Genomic DNA, 14161 nt, shown 5'->3' on the forward strand with positions numbered 1-14161 from the left:
CCTACATTTCAGGCTTATGAGACCACTCAGGTTCTTGTATCATTGTCTTGTTTCATACTTCTTTTCTTTTGCATTGCCTTGAATCCCTTTCTCCTGCTTTGCTAACCCTTGCTCTTGCTGCAAAACCAGGTTTACTGTAGTATATTCATTGCTTCCTTGCATGTTCCCCTTCATAGTGGCTCAGTCCTTTGTACAGTCATTCCGTCATATAGATGTCTCTTTTTCAACAGTACATAAGCATTTTCTTCTATATGTTTCCTTTATGGTGATGGTGAATTCCTTGATAGGAGGGACTGTGTCTTTGGACTGGAACTCTTAGCACAGTACCTGATGCATGTGCAACCTAGTAAATGTTTAGCTCAGTTACCCTTTCTGCATATCTATTAACATCTCCCACAACATATGATCAGAAATGGTAGACTAGATGTTTCACTATAATTTATTAGTCTGGTGATTACTATCTTAAATCCAATCATGAGTGTCTAAGTGGAAGATCTTAAGAACTGATTGATTTTACTATTGGCTTTTATAACTTTTTAGCTTTTTTCATATGCTTACAAATATTCTGAAATTGAAGATTACATTTTAAAACTCAGCATTGAAATTTGGGGCTTTTAAATGTGATTAGAAGGAAAGAATGTAGCCTGGCTGAAATGAATCTGAATATTTTTCCCTTTATAGCTCTTCCCTTTAACCCGTGGTTATGTATATAGTATGAATGAAACCTGCAAAGAACACACTAATGTAATTGACCTGAAATATTTATTTTACATGTAGCCTTGGATTAGTTATGTGACCTGCAGAAAAATGCAAGAAGTGACATTTAGTTTACTTTAACCTTTAGAGAGAAAGGATTGTCCTTTATCAGAAAGATCTGTTTCAGCAAGTTCACATACAGAGGAAAAGTAACTTATTTGCAATCTTGATTTCTAATCATTGTTGAAATTGATCACCAGTCTTTCTGTTCTCTTTACACTGAAATCTTAGTGTTTGTTTTAAATGCTGTACTACATTTTTCTATAAAAAGTTATTGCAACATTCCCAGGTGAAAAGTGTAATTAACTTAAATAGCAGGTCTTTAGCTCAGAACTTTGAGCTTAGCAAATTTCACTGTCTTCTGCCAAGCAATTGAATATCTCAAATGATGACTATTTCAGCAGGTATCTTTAATGAATAAGAATTACAGGTAAGAACATTTTTTTCTTTTCCAATAAATGTTAATGAGTTGCATTAAAATTTGTTAATCTTTGTTTAATTTGTTAATCTTAAAGCATGCTTTTGTAATTATAAAAATGTAGCGTACATTTTAGTGATGAATTTGTAACTCTGAAATTTTTTATAGTGTGCTTTTCTAATTTTTTAAATATTTTCTTAAGTATTTCACTGGTTATTATAATTCTGTTCCATAAACAGAATATCAGTATAGTTAAAATAAGATTGGGATCATAGACCTCTTACTGCTAATTATTTCAGTAACTTACTTTGTTCTCATTTACTAGTTTCTTAGCCAGTAAAATGAAGCGTAATAAAAACCTCTGTCACTAACCTACCTTCCAGAGATAGTAGGAGGACCCAGTTTCCCCAAATGAAATGTCAGCAATAATAGTAACACATGCTTATTGGCTTTCATTTTAATTGTTGCATAAAATCCGTTCATTAGAACAGCCATATGTGAAAATGATAAGCATAGTAAAGTTTCTTTTGTAAGAATGTAAGGTTGATCTTTGATAATATTTCAGTAATAAGCTGAGAAGGAAAATTCTTTTATAAAATATTTTTAAACTACTTTGAGTAGTTTGTTGCACGGCTTTTCAAACTGAGTTTAAAATATTAACTGCTTAGAAATAAAAATCAGTTGTAATATACAAATTTATTTTAAAGATTTTTAAAATTTATTTATTTTTGAGAGAGTATATGCACATGAGTGTGCTAAAGGGGGAGAGGCAGAGGGAAAAAGAGAGAATCCAAAGCAACGTGGACTCACTCTAATGAATGGTGTGATTATGACCTGAGCCAAAACTGAGAGTCAGACACTTAACCAACTGAGCCACCCAGGCATTCCTATTCAAATTTACTTTAAAATTTCATTAGTCCACTGTTTACTTTTTGTTTCTTCATACTAAGGTCTCATATTTTCTTACTATTTTGTAGATATTATTCTTAAGACTAGCATTTTCCTGTATAAATCATTAAAGCAATGAAGTTAGACTAAACACTTGAAATTTCATCTGTATGAATATTGTTTTTCACAGTTAAACACTTTCAAGAATTACAAAATCTTTGACTCCCAAAATGATTGACATTTATGCATTTTGTCAATATTTCTGCAAGTTTTATTTGCTTAAATTTGTTTAGTAAATTAGTTATAAATTATTGTAATACACTACTAACAGAGTAAAAGAGCAAAAAAAACATGCTCAATTTCCAATGGTTTGCAATCTCATGTAATAATTAAAATATAGATAAGTAATTTTACACAAATTATTGTTAATATCTAGTAAATTATTAGCCTTTATCAACCCACTTTTTTCAGTTTGACTACAGAGAATGGAGAAAGAAAAGGATGTATGTACACCAGCTGTATTTCACTAACCATGAGAGTAGCTTTTAGGATATTTGACATTTCTATCCTATTATATGTCTTCATTTGTGTACATGAAATTTAAGTCAGTATAACTGTTGCTTATGTTAAATGTATTAACCTTTTAGGTATAACTGTAAGCCTTCATAAAATAATGAATTCACCTTACTATGTATTAATGGCATTTTAGATCAGGTAGGCACTCAACTTATATGGTTTATAATTGAGTTTAATATATAATATCAGCAAATAATATTGAGTTATCAGCAGTTTGTAAAAGATCTTTTGGGAAAGCTAGCTTTTATATTAAATTATTTCAAAAGATTTTATAGATGGTATATGCCTTTCTGAATGTTGTAATAAGTTACAATTAGTTTTTTATTTCTAGAAGCCAAGTTTAAAAATTTATAGTTACTATTTGAGCTATGCTTATGAAGGCTCTTAAGAGACTATATCCTTCAGAATTCTAAATTATTTCTGTGAGTTTGCCACTTTAATTATAATAGATATCAAAATAGCATTACATTGAATTTCATAATAGATAAAATTTCTCTTTCTCTTTTCTCCCTTTTTAAACCCTATAATAGTAAATACTCATGCATATTTATATATGAGGCATAAAACGTGCTTTCATTTTTTAAATGAAAAGTATTTCCTTTTTTGAAATTGTTTTACTAATATATTATGTCCTTTATTTATCATTGTATTTAACATAGAGAAAATTTCATAAGTGCTCTTAACTTTAGAAAAGAAGGAAATACATGTCTGTATTAATTTATTTAGCACATTTATTGAATCTGTTTATTTTGTGCATTTTATTTTTCCCTTAAAACATTTATAGAAGTCATTTACAAATCTACTTTAGTTTAGATTTACATTTTAATTATTTTAAACATGCAAAAAAGAACTGTCTCATATTTTTCCATTGTAAATATAAAATATTCAATACTTATTTTGTTTTCAAGATTAAAAAATGAAGCTCCCACTAAGGAACAAGAGCCTGTGTCTGAGGTAAATTTTGTTTTATTTGTACTTTAAAGGTTTATACATTTGAAAGTATTATTGGTTTAATTTTTCAGACATTTCAATTCATTGTGTGTACATCAATAATTATTGGCATATGGCATATTATCAGGGAAAAAAATTGAGATTTGTTTTTTGTTTGTCTTTAGATAATAAAAATATGTAACTCTAATAAGGTGTTTTTGTTTTTACAAAGGCATCACATATTTCACTTGCCTGTTGTTTAGTTCAACTAGTGAGTTAATGGAGATAAATTTATGATATAAAAATCCTGAAATCAGTAAAACCTCAAAGATTTGACAGTTTGGAATACTAATCTTTCCAGATGATTATATTTTCTGGGATTTTTTAAAAGATTTAACTAGTTTTTAAAATAGAAATATTTTATGTTTTAGCTACTTATTAAATGTGTTTACGTATCTTAAACTGGTACTCTTAATATAACACTCAGGATTATCATATAAATGTTATTTACTAGGCAGTCTACTGGATGTGTATAGAAATAGTTTTGCTCAAGTACTTGTTCTTTTGATGTCATTATTTTTAATATTACAAAATATTACATGTCTCCTTCTGAGTGTAATGAAGTGAGGCAGGTTCAGCATTTATGTTTGGAACAGCATTTCTTGTCTTGTAGAGTTAGTGAGACCTAGAAAGAATTAGCCGCCTTCTTCCAAGCAGCTTTCTTTTATACCACAGAAAGTTTCCTTCTGTTTGAAACGTTTTTAACTACAAATAAGTTTCATAGACATGGGATTTTTTTGATTATATGATTATTCTTGAGTGAGTTTTGGTAGTTGTAGTTTTTAATGTTGAATTTATCTGTGTAGAGTTGTTTGTACTATTTCCTTATTCTTTTAATGTCTGTAAGGTCTGCAGTGATAATCCTCTTGTTCATTCCTGATGTTAATAGTTTGTGAGTTCTTTTTTTTCTATTATTGCCATATATTTTACTTTTATACAGGTTATAAAGACAAAGTACAGTGTTACTGTTTTTTAGATAGTTATTTTTTTAGAGCAGTTAAAAATTCTAAAAAAAAGTTTCATATTCACCGCTGTTTTTACCATGCCCAATGCTCGTTGTTTCTTTGTTAGCTCCCCATTTCTGTCTAGTATTACATTCTTTTTGCATAAACAACTTCCTTTGATATATTTTATGTTGCAGATCTACTGGTAATTAATTCTTCTGTGCTTTTTTCATTTAAAAATATCTATATTTTTCATTTTTGAAAGATATTTTTTGGTGAGTGTAGAATCATTTTATTATCTCTTCGTTTACATATTTTCTGACAGAATGTCTTACTGAATTTTGATCTTTTATATATATATGTATATATATATGCATATATATGCGTATATATATGTATATATATGCATATATATGTGTATATATATGTATATATATGCATACATATGTGTGTGTGTGTATATATATATATATATATATAAATTTTTTGGTTGTCCTTAAGATTTTATCTTTATTTTATCTATAGTTCTCATCAGTTTGAGCATGATGTATCTTATTCTGGATCGTACATATGTTTATTTATGTTTATCTAGTTGTTTATTTATTTGGGACATTTACCCTGATTGGTGTTCTCTGAGCTGTCCTGAATCTTCTACTTTTGGGATTTCAATTTCCTCTGTGCTGTCCTGTATCTTCTACTTCAGTTTCCTAAATACTATACCATTTGATGTTTGTCCCTGTTCTTAGATGCCTTGTTTTAGTCTCCACCCTACCCCACACACACTTTTTTTGTGTTTTAGTGTGGGTAGTTTCTACCTATTGACCTTTATTCAGTTTCACTGATTCACTTTTTCAGTGTATCAGGTCTGCTGATGAGCTCATCAAAGGTATTTTTCATCCCTGTCATTTGTTGCTGTAGTTGTTGTTTTCCTAGCATTTGCATTGATTTTTGCAGTTTCTGACCCTCTGCTAAAATTCCCATTCTGGTCATGCATGTTGTCCTCCTTTTTTACCAAAGGATTTAACATACTAATAATAGTAATTTAAAATTTTCTGTCTGATAGTTCCAATAGCTGGGTCATTTATAAGTCTGGTTCTACTGATTGCTTTGTCTCCTTACAGTCCATTTTTTCCCATTGCTTTTTTTTGGTGTTATATCATGTTTGGTTAAAAGCAAGAAATTATATCTAGGACTAAGATAAATAGTGTATATATATCTGAAAATAGGTGTACCTTTTCTTATGTTAAGTCATTACTATGGAATTTTGTTTCACTTAATAGTGAGTTGAACTGGGTTGTAGCTTTCTTGTTGCCATGGTTACCCTTAACATACTACAGGTTCAATTCCTCTGGTATTTCTTTGTGGTTAGGGTGGGAGTTATATCACTGGAGGTTTCTTCCCTCAATATCCTTGTTTCACACTCAGCTTTAGTCCTTGTGACACTGAGTCTTAGAGGGTGTGTCTTTCTCTCTCTACACTGTTGCCTTTTTTTCAGCAGTAGTGCTGTTGTTTGTTATTTGGTGTTTGCTAGCCTGGAGGTGGGTGGTGGAGCGTGGGGTGATGTTCTGTATTCTGGTTTTGCCTCACTCTTAAGATGGCTGTGTTCTGGGTCTTGAGATTAGGAATTTTTTCTTCCATCCCCTAGCCACAGTTGGTCTCTGTGCCGTGGGGACAACAGAGTTTGCCCATCTTCTTTCCAGTATGTAGAGGCATGAAGAAAATTTATGAATCCATATGAATATGAATCCATATTTTCATCACGTCATCTACTGATTATTTTCTGATACATTCATACTTGACTAGAATAAATCTTTGAACTCTTACTTTCCTTTGATTGCCCTGTTTCATCTGTGTCAAATGAAACCAGCCTTTTATACATAAACCAAATTTCTTAAATTTATTTTTTGTTAAAAGAAAAAAACCTTATACTAAAAATTCAGCAAGCCATCATCAGAGTTAAAGGCAATCATATTGAATGGAAGGCTACATAGAACAATCTTGGTCCAGGTATGTCTTTCAAGTATAATGTGATGTGGATAGTTCTTTGAATAGATGCAAGTATTTATTTTAGGTACACCTGTGATAGGATGGATAGGTTGAATTAATCTTCAAGATTTTGATTAGATGATGTTATCATGCCCAGATAATATTTTCCTGGTATCACTCTTTTTCATTCTGTAGTTTTACATTTTCTCTTTGAAAGTTAGTTCCTTTCCTATCTATACTAGATTATAGTTGGAATTATGATTTAGTGGCTTCTAACATAGCCTCTGTTACACAACTATTTGTATTCTGTATGCTCAACAGTCTACTGCTATTGTTCTATAACTGTATGTATACCATGAATCTTCCCCTCCAATTTGAGGGTTAGTGGAGTTTCATTATAATGTAGGTAGGGAGTAAGAAGAATCAGGTAGAGATGCCTTTTTTTTCTAAGTTTTTATTTAAATTCCCGTTAGTTAACATATAGTATAATATTAGTTTCAGGTGTACAATATACTGATTCAACACTTCATACCACAACCAGTGATCATCACAGCAAGTGCACTCACTCCCTGTTCCCCATCACCTATTTTACCCATCCCCTCCACCTCCCTTCTGGTAACCATCAATTTGTTCTCTGTCGTTAAGAGTCTGTTTCTTGGTTTGCATATCTCTTCGTTTTCACTTTGCTCATTTCTTTTTTTTTCCTAAATTCCATATATGAGTGAAATCATATTGTGTTGTCTTTCTCTGACTGACTTATTTCGCTTAGCATAATATTCTCTAGCTCTGTCCATGCCATTGCAAATGACAAGAATTTCATTCTTTTTTTATGGCTGAGTAATACTACATCTTCTTTAAACATTCATCAGCCGATGGACATTTGGACTGTTTCCATAATTTGGCTATTGTAGATAATGTAGATAATGTAGATAATAACCCCAATCTCAAGATTGGGGTACATGTATCCCTTTGAATTAGTATTTTGTATTCTTGGTAAATACCTAGCAGTGCAATTGCTGGATGGTAGGGTAGTTCTGTTTTTAACTTTTTGAGAAACCTCCACACTGTTTTCCACAGTGGTTGCACCAGTTTGCATTTTCATCAATAGTGCAAGCCACATCTTCTCTAACACCTCATTTCTTGTGTTGTTGATTTTAGCCATTCTGACAGATATGCAGTGATACCTCATTGTAGTTTTGTTTTGTATTTCCCTGATGATCAGTGAGGTTGAGCATCTTTTGGCCATCTGTATGTCTTCTTTGGAAAAATATTTATTCATGTCTTCTGCTCATTTTTGAATTGGGTGATTTGTTTTTTGGGTGTTAAGTTTTATAAGTTCTTTATAGATTTTGGATCCTAACCCTTTATTGGCAATGTCATGTGAAAATATCTTCTCCCATTCTGTAGGTTGTCTTTTAGTTTTGTTGGTTGTTTCCTTAGCTGTACAGAAGATTTTTATTTTGATGAAGTCCCAGTAGTTTATTTTTGCTTTTGTTTCCCTTGCCTCAGGAGATCGATCTAGAAAGAAGTTGCTAAGGCTGATGTCAAAGAGGTTACTGCCTGTGTTCATGAGAATTTTTATTTTTTCGTGTATCACATAAAGTCTTTCATCCATTTTGAATTTATTTTTGTTTATGGTGTTTCTTTTTTTTTATTTTTTTTTATTTTTTTAAATTTTTTTTTCAACGTTTATTTATTTTTGGGACAGAGAGAGACAGAGCATGAACGGGGAAGGGGCAGAGAGAGAGGGAGACACAGAATCGGAGACAGGCTCCAGGCTCTGAGCCATCAGCCCAGAGCCTGATGTGGGGCTCGAACTCACGGACCGCGAGATCGTGACCTGGCTGAAGTCGGACACTTAACCGACTGTGCCACCCAGGCGCCCCTAAAAAAATTTTTTTAAAAATTCAAATCTCTGTAAATAAGAATATGATAGTACCACATTCTTAATATGCATATCATATAATTTCAGGCAGTGATCTTCAACGGTATTTTTCTGAAAGCCTAAATTCTTCAGAAGGCTCATATCTACCATGATATTTAAACATGGAAAGAGATCATCTTTTCCTAGGTCATAACAAATGATTAACTTTATTTATTTATTTTTTTTTCAACGTTTATTTATTTTTGGGACAGAGAGAGACAGAGCATGAACGGGGGAGGGGCAGAGAGAGAGGGAGACACAGAATCGGAAACAGGCTCCAGGCTCTGAGCCATCAGCCCAGAGCCTGACGCGGGGCTCGAACCCACGGACCGTGAGATCGTGACTTGGCTGAAGTTGGGCACTTAACCGACTGCGCCACCCAGGCGCCCCTGTTTATAGTGTTTCTTAAGAAAGTGGTCCAGGTTCATTTTTTTCCATATTGCTGTCCAGTTTTTCCAGCACCATTTGTTGAAGGGGCTTTTTCCCATTGATTATTCTTTCCTGCTTTGTTGAAGATTAATTAACCATATAGTTGTGGGTTCATTTCTGGGTTCTCTGTTCTATTCCATTGATCTATGTGTTTGTTTTTGTGCCAGTACCATATTGTCTTGGTCACTACAGCTTTATAATATAACTGGAAATCTGGAATTGTGATGCTTACAGCTTTGCTTTTCTTTTTAGGATTGCTTTGGCTATTCAGCATCTTTTGTGGTTCCATTCAAATTTTAGGATTGTTTGTTCTAGCTCTGTGAAAAATGCTGTTGGTATTTTATTAGAGATTGCACTAAATGTGTAGATTGCTTTGGGTAGTATTGACACTTTAACAGTATTTGTTCTTCCAATCCATGAGCATGGAATGTCTCTCCTTGTGTTTTTGTCATCTTCAGTTTCTTTAATTGGCATTTTATAGTTTTCAGAGGACAGGTTTTTTACCTCTTTGGTTAGTTTTATTTCTAGGTATGTTATTATTTTTGGTGCAATTGTAAATGGGATTGATTCCTTAATTTCTCCTTGTGCTGTTTCATTGTTATGTATAGAAACACATCAGATTTCTGTGTGCGGTGCTTGGGTGGCTCAGTGGGTTAAGCATCTGACTCTTGATTTCAGCTCAGGTCATGATCTCATGGTTTGTGGGATTGAGCTCCCACTGTCAGCATGGAGCCTGCTTGGGATTCTCTCTCTCCCTCTCTTTCTCTGCTCCTCCTCCACTCGCATGCTCTCTCTCAAAATAAATAAATAAATAAATAAATAAATAAATTAATTAATTAATAAACACTAAAAAAAGGAAATGCAACAGATTTTCGCACATTAATCCTGAAATTTTACTGAATTCATGTATCAGTTCTAGCAATTTTTTAGTGTAGTCTTATGGATTTTCTATATAGAGTATAGAGTATATATTTTCTATATGGATACTCTATATAGAGTATCATGTCATCTGCAAATAAAGAAAGGTTGAATTTTTTTTTTGCTAATTTGGATGCCTTTTATTTCCTTTTGTCATCTGCTGGGTGTAGGATTTCCAGTACTGTTAAATAGTAATGGTGACAGTGAACATCCCTGTCTTATTCCTGACTATAGAGGAAAAGCTCAGTTTTTCCCTGTTCAGTATGATATTAGTTGTGTGGTTTTCATATATGGAATTTATTTTGTTGATATGAAGTTTATTATGATTATGTTTATAATAATTATTATTATTATGTATCACATTGATTGATTTGTAAATATTGAGCCACCTTGCAATCCAGGAATAAATCCTCCTTGATCGTGGGGAATGTGTTTTTAAATGTATTGTTAGATTCAGTTTTTTAGTATTTTATTGAGAATTTTTGCATTCGTGTTTATCGAGGTATTGGCCTTTAGCTCTCTTTTTTAGTGGAGTCTTTGTCTGGATTTGTTATCCGGGTAATTCTGGCCTCATACAATAGATTTGGAAGCTTTCCTTCCTTTCCCATTTTTTGGAATAGTTTGAGCACAGTAGGTATCAGCTCTTCTTTAAATGTTTGGTAGAATTCTCCTGTGAAGCCATTGAGTCCTGAACTTTTGTTTGTTGGGAATTTTTTGATTACTGATTCAACTTCTTTCCTGGTTATTGTTCTGTTCAAGTTTTCTATTTCTTCCTGTTTCAGTTTTAGTAGTTTATATGTTTCTAGGACTTTATCCATTTCTTCCAGGTTGTCTAGTTTGTTGGCGTATAGTTTTTCATAATATTCTCTTATAATTGTTTGTATTTCTGTGGTGTTGGTTATTATTTCTCCTCTCTCATTTGTGATTTTATTTATTTGGATCCTTTCTCTTTTCTTTTTGATAAGTCTGGCTAGAGGTTTATCAATTTTATTGATTTTTTTTCAAAGAACTGGCTCCTGGTTTCATTGATGTATTGTTTTTTTAGTTTATCATTTCTGTTCTAATCTTTATTATTTCCTTCTTTCTGTTGGCTTTAGGCTTTATTTATTCTTCTTTTTCTAACTCCTTTAGGTGTAATATTAGTTTGTTTATTTGAGGTATTTTTGCTTAAGGTAGGTCTCTATTGCTGTATACTTCCCTCTTATCATAGCTTTTGTTGCATCCCAAAGGTTTTAGACCATTGTTTTCATTTTCATTTTTTCCCATGTATTATTTTTATTTCTTCTTTGATTTCCTTGTTGACTCATTCATTGTTTAGTAACAGGTTGTTTAACTTCCACATATTTGTGGTCTTTCCAAATTTTTTCGTGTGGTTGATTTCAAGTTTCATAGCATTGTGGTCAGAAAATATGCATGACATGATCTCAGTCTTTTTGTGCTTGTTGAGGCCTGATTTGTTATCTAGTCTGTGATCTGTTTTGGAGAATTGCCCATGTGCACTTGAAAAGAATGTGTATTCTGCTTTAGGATGCAATGTTGTGAATATATCTCTTAAGTCCATATGGTCCAGTGTGTCATTCAAAGTCATTGTTTCCTTGTTGATTTTCTGCTTACATGATCTGTCCATTGTTGTAAGTGGGATGTTTATGTCTACTACTATTATTGTATTATTATTAATTAGTTCCTTTATGTTTGTTATTAATTGTTTTATATATTTGGATGCTTTCATGTTGGGTGCATTAACATTTACAATTGTTAGATCTCCTTTTTGGATTGTCCACTTTATTATAATGTAGTGTCTTCTTCATCATTTGTTAAAGTCTTTGTTTTGAAGTCTCGTTCATCCAATATAAGTATTGCTACTCCAGCTTCCTTTTGACATCCATTTGTGTGATAAGTGTTTCTCCATCCTCTCACTTTAAATTTGCAGGTGTCTTTAGGTGTAAAATGAGTCTCGCAGGCAGCATATGGATGGGTCTTGTTTTGTTTATCCATTCTGACACACTATGTCTTTTAATTGGAGGATTTAGTCCATTTACATTCAGAGTAGTTATGATAACTGTGTATTTAGTCCTGATTTATTACTTGTTTTGTTATTGTTTCTGGAGATTTTCTCTGTTCCTTTCTTGCCTTTGTCATTTTTGGTCTTTCCTTTCCACTCAAAGAGTCCCCTTTAATATTTCTTGCAGGGCTGTGGGGCCATGTTAGTGGTCACGAACTGCTTTAGTTTTTGTTTACCTAGGAAACTCTATCTCTCCTTCCATTCTGAATGATAGCCTTCCTGGATAGAGTATTCTTGGCTGCACATTTTTCCCATTTATCACTTTGAATATATCATGCCACTCCCTTCTGGCTTGCCAAATTTCTGTTGAGAAATCTCCAGCTAACCTATGGGTGTTCTCTTGTAAGTCAAGGACTTCTTTTGTCTTGCTGCTCTTAAGATTTTTTTTCTTTATCACTGTATTTTGCAAATGTAGTTACAATATGTGTTGGTGTTGCCTGCTTTTGTTGATTTTGATGGGATTTCTCTGTGCCTCCTTGATCTGGATGTCTATTTCTTTCCCAGATTAAGGAAGTTTTCAGCTATCATTTCCTGAAATAAATTTTGTGCCCCCTTCACTCTTTTTCCTTCTTCTGGAACTCCTATAATATGAATATTATTATGTTTATGGAGTCACTGAGTTCCCTAAGTCTATTCTCATGTTCCACAATTCTTTCTCTTTTTTGTTTAGCTTCATTATTTTTCCATTATTTTGTCTTCCATATCACTAATTTGTTCCTCTGCTTATTCCAGCCTGCTGTTCCTTGCATCAAGCCTGTTTCTAATCTCATTAATTGCATTCTTCATCTCTGATTGGTTTTTTTAACTTTTTTATCTCTGTGGTATGAGTCATCCTGATGTCTTCTATTCTTTTCTCAATTCCAGTGAGTGGTCATTATGATTGTTGCTTTAAATTCTCCATCAGGCATGTTACTTATATCTCTTTCACTTAACTCTGGCTGTGACCTTATCTTGTTCTTTCATTTGGGATAAATTCCTCTGTCTTGACATTTTATCTGATTCTCCTGGTATGTAATTTTCTATTGTTTGTAATCATTAACTCTTTATATTTTTCATATGAATGTTTATGTACACCTATTTGGTTGTTATATATTTTAATTTATATAAATTAATTAAATGTTGGGGTGTCTGGGTGGCTCAGTTGGTTAAGCATCCGACTTCAGCTCAGGTCATGATCTCACGGTTTGTGAGTTCGAGCCCCACGTTGGGCTCTGTGCTGACAGCTCAGAGCCTGCAGCCTGCTTCGGATTCTGTGTCCCCCTCTCTCTCTGCCCTTCCCCCACTCCCAGTCTGTCTCTCTCTCAAAAATAAATAAACATTTAAAAAATTAATTAAATAAATGTTTGTTATGTTTAGCTGAATGTACTAATTAAAATAAATATATTTAAAATGTATACCAAAAATTTCTTAAAACAAATATGGCACCTAAAAAGTCAAGTGGTGCATAGGGAAAAACACATACACAACTTGATCAGAATTATAGGGCATTGTAACAAGTTAGGGTGGAAAAACACAATATTCCAGTGGCTGAAAATTATAGTCTTTAATGTTGATTGATACTATTAGAATCGAATTACTATGAAATTCAGAGTTAAATAAAGAATTTCTCTTTGAAATTTCTCTTTGAAATGTGAAGAAAATGATAAAGAAAATGAAATGTTGGAAGTCTCAGAAGCTAGATTTCTTAAGCATCAGCAAGAAAATAAGAAGATGCCTTTTGAAATAAATTTATTAATTCTTCATTGTCGCCACATATTTCTAATAAAATCAAAATGCTTTTAATAGAGCATGGGCCTATTCAACATGCAGATTTTGGAGTATCTGTTTTACATCATGAGCAACAATTTTCAAAAGTTGGATCTTTTTTTCTCTTTTCTTTTTAATGTTTATTTATTTATTTTGAAAGTGTGAGTGAGAGCATGAGTGAGGGAGGTGCAGGGAGGGAGAGAGAGAATCCCAAGCAGGCTCTGTGCTGTCAGCACAGGGCCCACTGCAGGGCTCAATCTCACAAACCATGAGATCATGACCTGAGCTGAAATCAAGAGTCATGCTTAACCAACTGAGCCACCCAGGTGTCTCACAACAGAATTAAATTTTTGTAACCAAAAAAATGCTTTCAAATTTTTCTAAAATTTGAAAAAGAATTTGTGATCACAAAAATTCCATGTTTCATCTTGATGCTTTTAAAATGTTAGTATTTTTTTTCAGTTTATTTATTAAAGAGAGAGAGAGAGAGAGAGCGAGCGAGCACATATGAGCAGGGGAGAGGG

At 32.7% G+C, this 14161-nt stretch overlaps 1 protein-coding gene across 16 annotated transcripts in view; it reads left to right on the forward strand.

Moving 5' to 3' along the window:
• Nucleotides 1-14161, forward strand: part of ZNF280D (zinc finger protein 280D) — a 327277-nt gene that overhangs the window by 290596 nt on the left and 22520 nt on the right. For 15 of the 16 annotated variants that reach the window (XM_045059258.1, XM_011282887.4, XM_045059257.1 and 12 more), the window contains one exon: nt 3547-3592. In XM_045059258.1, the coding sequence (XP_044915193.1) occupies nt 3547-3592 (46 nt within the window). Of the gene's footprint in view, nt 1-2709; nt 2747-3546; nt 3593-14161 lie in introns of those variants that run through there. The other variant, XM_045059268.1, reaches the window with a different exon arrangement.

The sequence above is a fragment of the Felis catus genome, chromosome B3 (genome assembly GCF_018350175.1).
Source record: "Felis catus isolate Fca126 chromosome B3, F.catus_Fca126_mat1.0, whole genome shotgun sequence".
Taxonomy (NCBI): Eukaryota; Metazoa; Chordata; class Mammalia; order Carnivora; family Felidae; genus Felis; species Felis catus.